The sequence below is a fragment of the Peromyscus maniculatus genome, chromosome X (genome assembly GCF_049852395.1).
Source record: "Peromyscus maniculatus bairdii isolate BWxNUB_F1_BW_parent chromosome X, HU_Pman_BW_mat_3.1, whole genome shotgun sequence".
NCBI classification, from domain to species: Eukaryota; Metazoa; Chordata; class Mammalia; order Rodentia; family Cricetidae; genus Peromyscus; species Peromyscus maniculatus.
The window spans coordinates 112,158,895-112,173,962 of NC_134875.1; the positions used below are offsets into that span (position 1 = coordinate 112,158,895).

The 15,068-nt window shown below is 42.4% G+C and overlaps 1 protein-coding gene across 13 annotated transcripts in view; it reads left to right on the forward strand.

The window, feature by feature from the left end:
• The window catches only part of Sh3kbp1 (SH3 domain containing kinase binding protein 1), a 352,120-nt gene that overhangs the window by 245,295 nt on the left and 91,757 nt on the right, over positions 1-15,068 (forward strand). For all 13 annotated transcript variants that reach the window (XM_015992132.3, XM_015992129.3, XM_006973237.4 and 10 more), the window contains one exon: positions 1,500-1,575. In XM_015992132.3, the coding sequence (XP_015847618.1) occupies positions 1,500-1,575 (76 nt within the window). The remainder of the gene's footprint in view (positions 1-1,499; positions 1,576-15,068) is intronic.

Sequence of the window (15,068 nt, forward strand, 5' to 3'; positions counted from 1 at the left end):
AAATTTGACCTTCTAGCAGAAGAACATCAAACTTTTTTTTTTTATCTTCCTTGATGTTTCCTTGGAACCATAAAATACTATTAGTTTGAGTACTTAGTGGTAGAAGAGTGGAATATTATTTGGGGTTTTCATTTTTTTTTTATCCAATATAGAAAGCCTGTGGCACTAAATAAAAATGTCACCGTGTAAAATCCAAAGGCTTTCTGTCACAAACATTTTTAAAAATTCATGAAGGTCTGAAGATTTGATTTATCTTTTCCTATTTCTGTGATTTATTCATATTTAATGTTAGTTTCAACATTTGCAACATGAGGAGCCTTTTCAAATAAAAAAAAATGGGAAATGAGTTTCATTTGAAGAAAAATTCAACCATGCCAGTTTTTAATGACACAGCTTATTGCTATTCCTATGATCAAGGGACAGAGAAGTTTGTTTTTCCCAGTGATTTCACTGTTGGGGATGTCAATTCACCTGGCTATTTGGTAGTGACAACCGTTTCTCTCATGTCAGCGGACACTTTTCATTGGGCATCAATCATGTTTCCATGGGGGCAACGACAGAGGGAAGACCGGGAACAGCTCTCAGCTCTGGAACCCTTGGCTTGCTTTGTTCCTGTGTTTGCTTTGGGTTCTGAACTGCTGGGTAGCCTGTGGCATCAGGAGCATCTTTAGGCAAAGATGGTATTCAGTTTTTCCTAAGGATGATTCATAAATAACAATAATAGAATTAGCTTCAAATGAAGGGGAAGAGAAGTCAGAGCAGACTCAAAGTGTTTTGTTTTCTTTGTTTGTTTTTTAAACAAAACTAATCAGTGTGCGTAGGGTCTGAGGTGTGGACCTTTTGGCTCTTGGAGAACTAATCAACTGGTAGGGATGGAGCTGAAGACCCTCCTTGCTTTTGTTTTAGGAGATAGGTATATTCTTTCTAAAGGACAAGAAATGTTTGCTCACACCTACAAGGTAAGTGGAATCTGGGATGGTAAGAAGGAGTTAATGTAAGGCCCAGTGGTTCTGGACAGTCTAGCTTCTAGCCTACCCATCATCCTATTCCTCCACCCATTCTTCCAGCTCAGGGCTGTATTCATTCTCTTGATTTCTTCCCACTAGTTTTCATTCTTCCACTGTGGGGTTGTTTTAGAGCATCTGTGCTGGGCCAGACTCTGGGCCTCCATATATTTGATCAGCTTGTCATAAAATGAGGGAAACTGTACCTTTTTCTATTCAAAATAGTAACAGACCTGTGAAAAGTATCGAGAGAAAGGGACTAGAAGGCACCGAGGGCCTTCAAGGGAAAAGCCCTTTTGTTCCATCTTGCCCCTTGATTTGTCACTGAGGATAAGATCCATCAATATGTGGCAGCCAATCCACAGAGCAATCTCACTGCGTGGCTGTGGGTTTTAGAACCAGGTCTGGGGATTTTCTCATTGTGATTTTGATTTTGTTCCTTTGATTAATGAAGAGAATCATCCTGATGTGTAAATCATCTTATTCTTTCCTCAGACAATTGGGAAGAAGTTACCTCCAGCTACGTCAGCTCCAGATCCATCAAAAACAGAAATGGACAGCAGAACAAAGAGTGAGTTTCCTTAATTACCAAAAATCCTTATATACTTCTGAAGCTTTCCTGTATTCATTAAAACATGCATGCGTGCACGTGCGCGCACGCGCGCGCGCACGCACACACACACACACACACACACACACACACACGAATGTGTTTCCTTAGCTCTCCATGAGTAGACTGGAAGGACAAGTTAAAATCAGAATTCCTCTATTTTTCATGTGGGCAGTTTGATCCTGGCACATACATTGCAGCAACATGCAGAGCTAGAGTTTGTCCATATTTGCACAGGTCAGGTGGTCCAAGGACCCAGGAGTGTGCTAACAAAAGCTCATTAGGGATTCCTGGGTCTTCCAGTAGAGACACCTAGTCACTCAGCCGTCGTTACTCTCCTTTCACAATGCTGGCCTCCTCAACACTTCTTTAAAGAGTATTTTTATTTCTTACTATGTGTATGCATGTGTACCTGTCTGGGGACAGATGCACATGAATGCAGGTGCCTGCAGCGATCAGAGGCGTTTGAGTTCTGGGAACTGGAGTAACGGGCATTTTGAGCCACCTGATGTGGGTATGCTAGGACCCGAACTCCAGTCTTCTGGAAGAGCAGTACACACTCTTAACCACTGAGCCATCTCTCCAGCCCCACATCTATGCTTTAATGTCTTTAGATGTTTCTATGGCATCTTCACGCAAGAGACTCAAGTTTTGTAGAAGATTAAGTGAGTAGATGGGAAGAGATTAGTTTCATTTCAGAATGATGCTATCCAATAGAACTATCACATGAAACATGTATATAATTTAAAGTTTTCTGATGACAACATTAAAAAGTGGAAGCTAATTTTTAAATGTATTTAAGTCAGTATATATACATATAACATTTTCAATATGTAATCTCTATAAAATTATGAATAATGTGCTATACTTTTTCTCAGTGTGATGTCTTCACAGTGGTATGTGTGGTTTGCGGGTATTGTGTATCTCAGTTTAGAGTAGCAGTCACATTTCATAGTGCTCACTATTGGTGACCATGTTGGACAGTGTATTTTAAGAGTAATGTTGAAGCCCTTGGCAGAAAAATCGCAGCTCTCACAGAGATAGTCTCTTCTGAGCCAAATATGAGTGACCATGGCCTGAGAACATGCATTGATGTTGCTCTGCATGACCTATTCCAGTACAGAAACTGTTACATGAGCCCTTTTATAGCCACAGAGCAAATGAAAGTCATAAGTGAAGGCTTTTACACAGTACTTCAGTGGGAACAGCAGGTAGGCAGGTTAGGTTTTAGATGTTCTCTGATGACATTCTTAACTTTTGGGTTTGTGGATGCTAGTGATCTGCTAAGTATACTTTTCAAAGGTTTTACCTTTGAAATTTTCCTGATACAGAGGTAGGTGGTACATAGTTATTAAGAGTAATAAAGATAGCCGAAGATAATTTTGACTCTCAAAGATCTACACTGTTCCATCTCTTCACAGACAGAATTTGAAACAACTAGTCAGCCTTGCAGAGCCTTTAGCATATAGGTGGCTTGTTTTCTGGAAACTTGAGTTCACAGGGCCTAAGATGGGCTCCTTGGCCTAGGTGATGTACACAGTTACAGATGCTCAGCTACCTTAGGCATGTGGTAGAATGCTGGCCCTAACCCATGCTTTGTTCAGTCCTGTATCAGTGAGTCACGTCCAAGTACCTGACTCTCTGGAAGCATCATGGTCAGGGAATTGATTACTCATAAAGAAGGGATTTAACAGAGACTAAATGGAGTAGTTGGTCTTAGAGTCCTGGGAGGACCAGATGTTATTAGCTACCAACATGACCTCAGACAAATTACTTGTTTTGATTTCTCTGGTCTTTATTCTCATGGTCTGCTTTATGTATGCAGTCAGAGTGTTACACTAGACAAAGAAACGGCCTTAGGTTTCTCCCAGCATCTTCACCCACTCAGTCAGTCCTGAAAGCCTTAGGACTCATTGTGGAAGGTTTTTCCACTCCAAAGCATTGAGCAATCTGATGAGAGAGACCAAAGGAAGATGTGAACAGTTCTGTGAGAGTGTATGGTACTGTTGGGAATCGATGTTAATATGTCAGTGGGCATCAGGTCAGCAAGGCCTTGAGGGATTTACTGTTTACTGTTGGGCATTTTCCATGGATCTGAGGACCAGAATTATCACAGCTGAACTGTACTCTACACAGTCTCCCTCTGGCCTTCCTTGCCAAGAGAAAGGTTAGGGTAATTGCTCCTCCATGATTGCCATTTAGCAGAAGCCTAGGCTGCTAGAATTCCTCCAACTTTTGGACCAGTTCCTGGTTTCTAGATGCTGAGGCCACATCTGTGTTCAGGTAGGTTACGGAGTGTTGAGCAGCCTTTGGAAATGTCGCGGAGCTTGCTATCCAGGCAGCTTTGGTGCTTCTTCCTTCTGGCCTGAAATAGAAACCCATGGCAAAGGATGCCCAGCAGCACAGAGGAGGGCTGCTTCTTCCTGCCAGCTGTCTGCTCAGCACACGAAACCACAGCTCACATCAGGATCCAGAGTTAAGATGACTCAAAAATACTCATGCGAGTTGGGATTTTTTGAGTGATCCTGATTTATTTAAGCAGGGAACATTCTCCCCACCCCACCCCCAAACAAAAGGCTTTTATGATACTGGAATTCATCAGCAACTCATGCTGGGGAACAGATTGCCATAATTTTCATAACAAGAGGAAAACTATCTAAATATTCATAACAAAATGCCCCGAGGTGCCTTCAGCTTATCACATCTGGTGTCTCCCTTTTTCTTATTACAGTTGATGCAGATTTGTAGTCTCTATGGGGTAGAAACATGGCCCAAAAGATAGGGCTCTTCAGCATCCTTCTGAACTGTTCCTTCAACCTTATAGATTCAGAAGGCTTCAGTTTCTCAACCTGTGTCGAATGACCCTTTCACAGGGGTCACACATCATGTATATCATATATTTACATCACGATTCAGACCAGTAGCAAAATTACAGTTCTGAAGTAGCAATGAAATAATTTTACAGTTGGGGTCAGCACAGCATGAGGAACTGTATTAAAGGGTCACAGCATTAGGAAGATTGAGAACCACTGCTCTATATGTGCAAGTAGGTTTGGAAAATAAAACTCTGTGACAGAATTTGCACAAGGTTGGATCAGGTGTCTGAATAAAGTATGATTGGAGGTGGGGGTGGGACACAGGCTGTGTTTCCCCTGTTACACCCCACTCAGTAACTGGACATGAGCGCCACCTCTGAGATCACTAGCATCATTGACTTGCCTCTTGGAAATTGTTGTCTATGATAGTGACATATGGTACCTCCTTGTCGTCATTAGATCATTGATCCCTCCAGGTTTAGGACAGATACTGTATTTGATTTTTGCCATGATGCAGCCTAGAACAGTGCCATAGACTCATCGTCTATGTCATACTCAGTAGAGGTTGAGTAAATGGAGACTTTTTTAAAGGACTTATGACATTGTGGGTTTTTTGCTCACTTCCTCTACCCAAAGCTTACTCATTCTGGACCTGGGGATTTGGACACATCCCATATGAAACATGTCTCCTTCATACTCACTGATGTCTTCATGCTCAGTCTCCCCAAAGTTCCCTCTCTTCCTAGGAAGCACCCCATTACATCTGCTCTCTAGATTCAAAATGAGGGTCTTCCTATGATGGTACCCAGCTACTTAAGTTGTTTAAAACTGACCTTTCAACTTCAGTTCTCTTGGAGAGGAAAAGCTTCCTGTTTTCCAGATGGCTAGCCTTTCTCCAATATCTCCGAGTGTTTCGTCTGAGTAGAAGATAACTGCCCATGAGAGGAACAGGGCCTGGGCCTCTGCCCTGAGCTAGAACAGAAAGGCCTTGCTTCTCGGGTTCCATTTTATTCTTTTGAAGTGATGCTTCTTTTTTAAACATGAGAGTAAAAGGTGTTATAATTAATACTTGTGACATGATTGCAAAGTCAAATTCCCAGCAATGTCGAAGATCAAAGGCAATTGAACCACCAGCTTCTTCCTAAGGGGAGCTATTGGGTTGGAATTGACAAACAGTACTGTATACACTCGGAGTTTCGTTTCCCTGTCTGAATGGAAATGGAGACTAAGGCCGTACTTACATGTGGGCCAGATCATTGTCTGTTGTGGGGACTGTCCTATGTACATCAGAGTATTTAGCAGCATCCTTGGCCTCTGTTTGTTAGATGCCAGTAGCATCCTCCAGTGTGGCCATCAAAAATGTCTCAAAGTATTGCCAATGTCCCTTGGAAAGTCTATCTTGGTCTGTATTCTGTTGCTATAGTAGAATACCACAGATTGAGCAGTTTATAAATGATAGAGATCTATTTGTCTCATGGTTCTGGAGGCTGGGGGATGAAAGATGCAGGAAACATATCTGGTGAGGGCCCTTGAGCTGTTTTATAACATGGTGAAAAGTACCACATGGGCCAGAAAGAATAAGAGGTCGGGGATATGAGTTGGCAGAGTATTTGTCTACTATGCACAAGGCCCTGGGTTCAATCCCCAGCAGCCCCCAAAATGGCATGGTGATGCATGTCTGTGTAATCACAACACTCAAGAAGTAGAGACAGGAAGGTCAGAAGTTCAAGGTCATCCTCAGCTACACATGAGTTTGAGGCCAACCTGGGCTACATGAGATATTATTTCAAACAAAACAAATCAGGCTATCAAGAGGGCTTAGTGGATAAGAATGCTTGCTTTGCAAGAATGAGGACCTGAGTTTATTTATTTCTTTGGTTTTGGTTTTTCAAGACAGGGTTTCTCTGTGTAATAGCTCTGGCTTTCCTGGAACTCACTCTGTAGATCAGCTGGCCTTAAACTCACAGAGATCCTTCTGCCTCTGCCTCCCAAGTGCTGGGATTAACGGCGTGCGCCGCCACCAGGCAGGACCTGAGTTTAAATCTCCAGAACCTGTATATAAAGCCAGGCATGGCTGCACATGCCCTTAACTTCAGTTCAGTGTTGGGGACTGAAGAAAGGAGGGTCCTGGGAGTGCAAAAGTTCAGATAGTTTTCTGGCCAGCCAGCCTACCCAAGATGGTGAGCTCATGACCTGTTGAGAGACCCTGTGCCAAGGCAATAAGGCAAAGACAATAGAAGACAAGCATCCTATTCTAGTTTCCATATGCATGTCCATAGGCGCGCGCGCGCGCACACACACACACACACACACACACACACACACACACACACACACATATCCCCCACATACTGCACACATATACACATTAAAGGAAAAAGATTGAACTCATAAACTTGAGCCACTTTTATAATCAGTATGAGTCCATTTATGAGAGCAGAGTCCTTATTACTTAAAAACCTCATGTTAAGAACAATCTCACAGTTGGGCAATGGTGGCGCACACCTTTAATTCCAGCACTCGGGAGGCAGAGGCCAGCCTGGTCTATAGAGCAAGTTCCAGGACAGGCTCCAAAGTTACACAGAGAAACCCTGTCTCAAAACAAACAAAAAAATCTCCCAATATTATTGCATTAGTGATTAAATTGACAAGTGCATGAACTTTATAGGACACATTTATACAACATAGTAGAGCCCCAGTTTTAAACTACTACTTGTAGTAAGCTCTGTTAGGGTGCTATTGCAACCACCCTGCTCCTTGATGCATAACTGACACTCATTTATTGACTTTATAGTAAGCCTAGTATATATTTGACCCCTCCCACTACCCTTGGATGCTCAAATTATGACCCAGCATTGAAGGTCTTGTCTAATTATAGCATGTAGCACAACCAGCCACAGCACCACTACCGCACTGGTCCATCCTCCCTGTCCCCGCTATTGCTCGGCTCCTTCCAAGCATTGCATCTTAGCTAATACACATCACTAGACAGTGAGGCTCACAGTGTGTTTCAGGGCCCATAGCAGCAAAAGCACGGCCTAGAAACCTTGTCAGAAATACGAATCTGCAGGGCCTGCCTCGGAGTTAGAATCTCTGTGGGTCAGGTCCAGTGATCTGCTTCTTTAAGCCCTATGTCTGGGGCTGATGCCCACTCAAGTATGAGAACCTTCGAGACCAGGGTGCCTTAAGCTTCCCTGGTAATGGGAATTTGCAGAGCTTGTATTTAGTAGACAGATTCCTCATCCTGCTCAGGACTTGAAGATTCAGATCCCAGGAAAGGGATCTAAGAGGCTGTAGGAGCAGATGTCCCACACAACGTTGAGCATGAAAAATGGCTGTGAACCCCCAAGTCCTGCTCCTCTGGTCAGTGTCCCTAGCATTTTGTAAATTCCACTGCCGTTTTCCACTTGAACGACGGGGTTCTATGTCTCTGACATTGGGGGTTATTTTCCTGTTTTTGACATTCACATGCTTCAAGCTGACTGTGGCTCTCAGCCCCTCCCTGCTCTCACCTTGTCAAGAACTAGATTTATGCATACTTTATTTCTTCCACTTTATTATAAGCTCCCTGGCAGCCAGATACTAGTCTTATTTACCTAAGTTCGTTGTCCTCTGAGCACGATAGAATACCACCCCTACATACAATCCCAGAGTATTAAAAGCTCTGAAAATGAAAAGGATTTAGTGCTTGTAGAGTGATAAAACTTAGCCTTGACTGATGTATACCTGTGAGTTACTTATTTCTCTCCCTTGGAGTGATAAATCATCCATTTGCTATAATTCTCTTCTGAGGAGTTCTGTTTAAAACTACAAATTAGTAGTGTCTTAGATATACACATCCACTGAAGGGAAGAATATCTGATTATGATGTTAGGGAAACTCAACATTACTGAGTTGTTACTGTGTGTGTGTGTGTGTGTGTGTGTGTGTGTGTGTGTGTGTGTGTGTGTGTACATGCACATGGGTGCAGTTGTGCTTGCTTTTGTGTATGTATCTGACAGTCAAAGGTCGACACTGAGTCTTCTACTCACTCTACTTGTTCTTGGAGACATGGTTTCACTGAACCTAAAGCTCACCATTTCAGCTAGACTGGCTGGCCAGAGAGCCCCCAGGATCCACCTATCTCCCCTACCTCCCCTACCCCTACCCAACACTGGGTTTACAGGCAGATGCATGAGGCTGCCTTCAGCTTGTACATGAATGTTGCTTGTCTGATTTGAGTCCTCCTCTTGCACAGCAGGCATTTTCCCCACTGAGCATCCCTCTAGCCCATGGTATTCCCTCTTTCATTTTCCCTCGAGACATTATAAAACTCTGGTTTTAGGCATGACAAGGTACTTTCCATTGGTGCCCAAAGCTCTGGGAAGCTTTCTTTCTACCAGAGTCTGGGCACAAGGGCTCATGATCTTCATAGATTGAAAGTGAGTCCAGAGAGTGTTCTGGTTTTAAAGTTTTATCCTCATGTGTATAAACAGGTTGCAAACATATTTTGTTTGTTATGTTCTTACTTTATTTTTTTTAAGCAGAAAGATCTTTTTTTTTGCTCATTTGTTTTAAGGTGTTTTCTTTCTTTTAATACATTATAAAACCAGATGAAGGGTTTTTAATAACATGTAAATTTCCAAAAGTCTAGAGATTGAAACAGTGTTTTGAGGAGAGGGAGGATGAATCATGCTTGGTGTTCTTAGTGCTTCTTACTTGAGCAAGTCTCTTAAAAACTTGAAAGCTGTCCATGTGTGGTGGTGCACATCTGCAAGCCCAGCACTTCGGAGGCCATCAGAATCACCACCAAGTGCAAGCCTAACTTGGACTAAATGAAGAGTTTGACACCTGCTTATGCTACATGAGATCCTGTCTCAGAAGCAAACAAGGCTAGCACGATAGCTCCATGGGTAAAGGCACTTGCTGCCTAGCCTGGAGACATTAGTTCCATCCCTGGAGATCACTGGGTGGATGGAGAGAAGCAACTCTCACCAGTTGTCCTCTGAGATCCACATGTACTCAGTACCGTGTGTGCATGTGTGGACATACGCTATCACACACACACACACACACACAATCACACACATACACACACACACATACACACACACCAATGAATGGATGAATAAATGTAATAAAATTTAAAAAGTTAAAAGCGGAAAGCTGGTAATTAAAGTAGTGTGAGGCGCTCTTGATCTGGGAGTGATGAGGTCAGAGTCCATGAACCTTCTGCTGTATTCATTTTCTCTACCCTTTTAAATGTGTTTGTATGCTCCATTTTGTTTCATTTCTGGAAAGAAAGAGTCGTTGCTTCTTATCAGATTATTTAAAGACTGTAAGACAAAAAGCCTTAGAAAGAAAGGAATTTAGACTTAGGCTAGCTAATTTATTAACATATTTTAATCATCCAAAGGGAAAGTAACAACAAAGTCATCTCAATTGCTGTATAAATTGTGCCTTTAGTTCTTTCTGTGTATGTTCATTCTGACTTGATTTCAGTCTAATTAAATCCATCAAATTAATGAACTGATGGGAAATGCCTGCCTGCAAAAAGTAATTTCAGTCCCTTTTTTATCTGTCCGCTACTTATTTAAAACTTAGAATCTTCCCACGTCCAAAAGGATCTAGAGTTGGCCTCTTCTCTTAGAGCATACCAAATGCCCCTTGTTTTTGAACTTTTTCTGCACACATATCATCTTGCCCTTCTGGGAAGCACAGTGGCTGCATCCACCACCATCAGTTGATGTGTATATTCGTCTTGTTTTGTCATTCTCCTCCCCTCCCTTTCTCTAAGCCTTAGATTATCACTTCCATGTAAGGACAGGAAGGCCTACATGGTCTTAATTGTATATTATAGGCCCAGGCTCCAGAACTGGTTGGCAGTATCTTTTGCATGGTGATAGGTCAGAAAATATTTGAATTGAAATACAGAACAAGATACAGTAAAACTAATGTCACACTTTTGAAGTTAATAGTGATTTCATGTGTGTGTGTATATACATGTATATATTTATTTATTTTTGAACAAGTATCATAAAACCATTGACACCCAAACCAATGTATTTTTATTTTATGAAACAGCTCAATTAAATGGCTAAAGTGCTTCATAAGTGAAGATAAATTCTTATTTTAAAATGTATCATGATAAGGGCTGGAGAGTTGACTCAGCAGATAAGAGCAATGGCTACTCTTCCAGAGGACCTGGATTCAATTCCCAGCGCCCACATGGCAGCTCACAACTGCCTGTAACTCGTTCAAGGGAATCCGACACCCTCCCACAGACATATATGCAGGCAAAACACTAATGTACATAAAATAAAAATAAATACATTTTAAATACATCATGATAAAGTATGAGTCTATTGGCTGCCCTATTTGCTTAGAAGTGGTTGTGACTGGAGTGTTGAAATGTCATTGCTGGAAAGAGCATAGGTCTAACCCAGTATGTTAATGGATGTCCTCAAGACATCAATGATATATTTTTGAGGTCCTAAGTAGGAGCTGGAACAGCTCAATTCTCTAATGAGAGCAGAGCTGTTTCAAGTTGTTTAAACATTGAGATTTGGAATGTATTTAAATGTGCTAAAGATATTCTGCTGAAGTTAACAAAACTAACCTTTCCCCTCCTTTGCTGGCCCCTGATTTTACATCCGATGGCCCTATGTTCATCCACAGCCACGGTGTGACTGCCTAGGGTCATGCACTCCGCAAAATGCTGGATAGAGCCCAGTTCCAAGTGTCCTGAGTTCTGACCCAGAATCTTCTGCTTTTGGTCCCTTGAGTGTTACACCACTTCTTAAATGTCACTCAAGCAAGGATCATCAAGAAATACACTAGAACTCTGTGTCAGTTCTGGGGATGCACATAGTGGCAAGTCACATGGCAGCAGCTTACTCAGGGAAAGATATAGTTATAGGCAGTAGCTACAGCTCCAGTTATTCCTTGTTTTAATCTAAAAGTAATGCTTTCAAGATAATTCTGTGCCTAACACCTCTTACTATCAAACAGCAATAGCTGCACAGTACAAGTGTCCTGAAACTAGATTATGACAAGATTCACATAAGTGTGGAAATATTTAAGCACATTCAATTATACAGTTGAAATGAGTGTATTTTTTCTTTTATTTAATTTTTATGCAATATATTTTGATCATATTTTTTCCCATCTCCCAACTCCTCCCAGGTCGTCCCCACCTCCCTACCCACCCAACTTCATGTTCTTACTCTAGTCAAAACCATGGAGTCTGTTTTGTGTTGCAAACTACTCTTGGACATGTGACCTGCCCTGGAATGTGGTTGATATACCCAGGGCTATGTCATTGGAGAAAGCTGATTTTCCCATTGCTAGGGGTATCATTTGCAAATAGCTTCTTGGTTAGAGGTGGGACCCTGTGTCCACTTCCCCCTCTCAGTCTGTTTTGAACCTGTGAAAGTCCTATACTTGCTACCATAGTCTCTGTGAGTTTATACGTGTATCAGTCTTGTTGTGTCTGTAAGATATTGTTTCCTTGGCCTCATCCATTGCCTCAGGCTCTTACAGTTTTTCTGCCTCTTCTTCTGAATAGATCCCTGCACCTTGCAGGGAGGGGTTTGATAAAAACATCCCATTTAAGAACGAGTGCTCCAAACTCTCTTGTTCTCTGTGTATTGCCTAGCTTGTGTGTTTTTAATTAATAATCATCTACTGTGGCCAGTGTGGTAGTGGTGCATACCTTTAATCGCAGCACTTGGAAGGCAGAGGCCAGGGGGATGTCTGTGAGTTCAGGGCCAGCCTGGTCTACAGAGTAAGGTCCAGGACAGCCCAGGCTGTTACATAAAGAAAACTTGTCTCGAAAAAGAAAACAAAATGAAAATCTACTGCAGGAAAAGGCTTCTTTGATGAAGGCCGAGTGAGACATTGATCTATGGGTATACCTGTATGTCATTAGGAGGTCATTTTAGATACAAAGTATTTGGTTTTCCCCTAGATCCCATGACCTATCTAGTTTTGTATTCTTGGTCACTTTAGCAGTATCATGTATGGTTACATCTCATGGAGTGGGTCTTAAATCCAGTGGTGGATTAGTCCCATAACATTTGTGCCACTACTGAATCAGTATATTTTGCAGGAAGTCTCGAGTATTAGGTCACAGGTTTTGTAGCTGGACAATATTGATGATTATTTTTCTCCACTGGTAGAATACAAGGAACCTTCCAGGAGCATGAACTCTAGTCAGTAAGGATAGAGCTTCTAGTTGAGCACCAGCTCAATAGAATAAGTAAGTGGTGTTCTCCCAGTAGACCCTTCCCTTCGGGTTGTGGAGAGCAATCAATGGCCATGGCAATAGCCTGTGATGTTTGGAGAGGGACATGGTAGGGACCCTTTGACCAATGACTCAACCAGATGTAATCCAGTCCTGGCACGGGAAGTTTAACTTGGTGGCATGAAATGTCTGGATGGGGCAGTGTCGCCCCGTTAAGTTTTCTTCATATATATGTACAATTGAGGAAGCATGTATAGTAGTAGGCTTCCATATGGTCTTTCAAATGGCCATTAGAGTTAGTTCTTCCTCCTCATAGTCCTTCCTTTACCCCTACTCTCTCTATTTAATCCTCCTATTCTAGTTTCTCCTTTATCTTTATAATGCTATCCTCTATTTCCCCTCCTTCAAACTTAGACTTACTAAAACCTGGGTTTTTTTTTTCCTTTTTTTTAATTCATTTTACATACCAACCACAGATTCTTCCTCTCATCCCTTCTCCCACTCTCCCTCCTCCCCACCTCCTTCCCTCCTCCAACAGGGTAAGTTCTCCCATGGGGGGACAGCTAAGCCTGGTACATTCAGTTAAGGTAGGACCAAGCCCCTCCCCGCTGCCTCAAGGGTGAGCAAGGTGCCCAACCATAGGTAATGGGTTCCAGAAAGCGAGCTCATGCACCAGGGATAGATCCTGATCTCACTGCCAGGGGCCCCTCAAACAGACCCAGCTACACAACTGTCTCCTATATGCAGGGGGTCTAGTCCGGTCCATTGCTGGTTCCACAGCTGTCGGTCTCAAGTTCATGAGTTCATATGAGCTTGGTTTAGTTTTCTCTGTAGATTTCCCCATCATGATCTTAACCCCCTCTTGCTCATATAATCACTGTTCCCTCTCTTTGACTGGAATCCCAGAGCTTGGCCTCGTGCTTGGCTGTGGACCTCTCTGCATCTGCTTCCATCAGTTACTGGATGAAGGCTCTATGATGACAGTTAGGGTATTCACCAATCTGCTTACCAGGGTAGGCCAGTTCAGGCACCCTCTCCACTATTTCTAGTAGTCTAAACTGGGGTCATCCTTGTGGATTCCCGGGGACTTCCCTAGCACCAGGTTTCTCCCTTACCCCATGATATCTCTCTCTATCAGGATATCTCTTTCATTGCTCTCCTTCTCTGTCCCTCCCCCAGCTTGACCATACCATTTCCTCATGTTCTCATCTCCCATCCACTCCCCTCTATTGCCCTCCCTCACCCCTAGTTTACTCATGGGGATCTCCTCTGTAAAACCTGTTTTTGGTTTTGTTTTTAATGTAGAGGCGCATGCCCTTCTTAGCTTACAGGAAACTTGTAAGTACAAGATAAAATATCCCTATGAAATAATTGAAAAGCACACATGCTCACTCTTAGCAATATTTCCATTATGGTGATTATAGTGAACTCCATGGCGTACTTCTATAGGCTGTGCCCTGAAATAGGAAGGTGAGAGATGAGAAAGGAAATGACATAGGAAGAGGCTTTTTTTGTAGGGAGTGATGGTACGAATATGTTGAGATGATAACTTGTACCAAGTTTCTTCATGTTAGTATGCTTCTGTTTTGAGTTAACACTTACCTACTGGATCACAAAACAGTGGAAAACAATTGATTTGCTAAGCTTCAGAGCAAGAGGTTCCGAGAAAACGGCCCTGTGAAGCTGGTGAATTTGAAAGGTAGCTCATCACTGTCAGGACTCCAGATCAAAGAGTGCCAAACATTGTCTTGTCTTCCAGCAATGATTAAAAAACCACAGTGGTGGAAGCCTCAAGACAGGTAGGTTGGGCCCAGTGGTAGAGTGTTCAGCTAGCACACCCAGGCCCTGTGTTCCATCCCTTGCACTGCAAACAAAATGACCAAAGGCAGGCAACTGTGTGCCTTCCATCTCTAGGGAACAAAATCTAACAATGCCATCTCTAAAAGATTGCTTTTTTCTGATTTCATTGACTGGAAGATCACATCTTACCCCTAAACAAATCATCAGCAAAGGGGAATAAGATAACATTATTTGTTTATGGCCATGCCACCCTGAACATGCTTGATCTCAGAAGCTGAGCAGGGTTGGTACTGGTTAGTACCTGAATGGAAGATTAACATTTCTTTCCTGGACAGAATATACCTGAGCAAATGAGAATTCTGCAAAGTAGGAATGGGATTGGGAATGGCTGCTGGGAAGTTAATCCACAGTGGTTGATCATGTTTTATTAACCTTTTCACTGAAAGACAGAGAAATATGACGTGCTCTCTCTTTCTTTGTTGGTCATGAGTAACTGATCATCTTTCCAAAAAAAATGTCTCTGATTCCCATACAAAGAGTTATGTGTAAAGCTGGGACTCTGTGGGACAGTTCTTCAATAATACTGTGTGTTCATGTTTGAAGTCTTGAGGTCG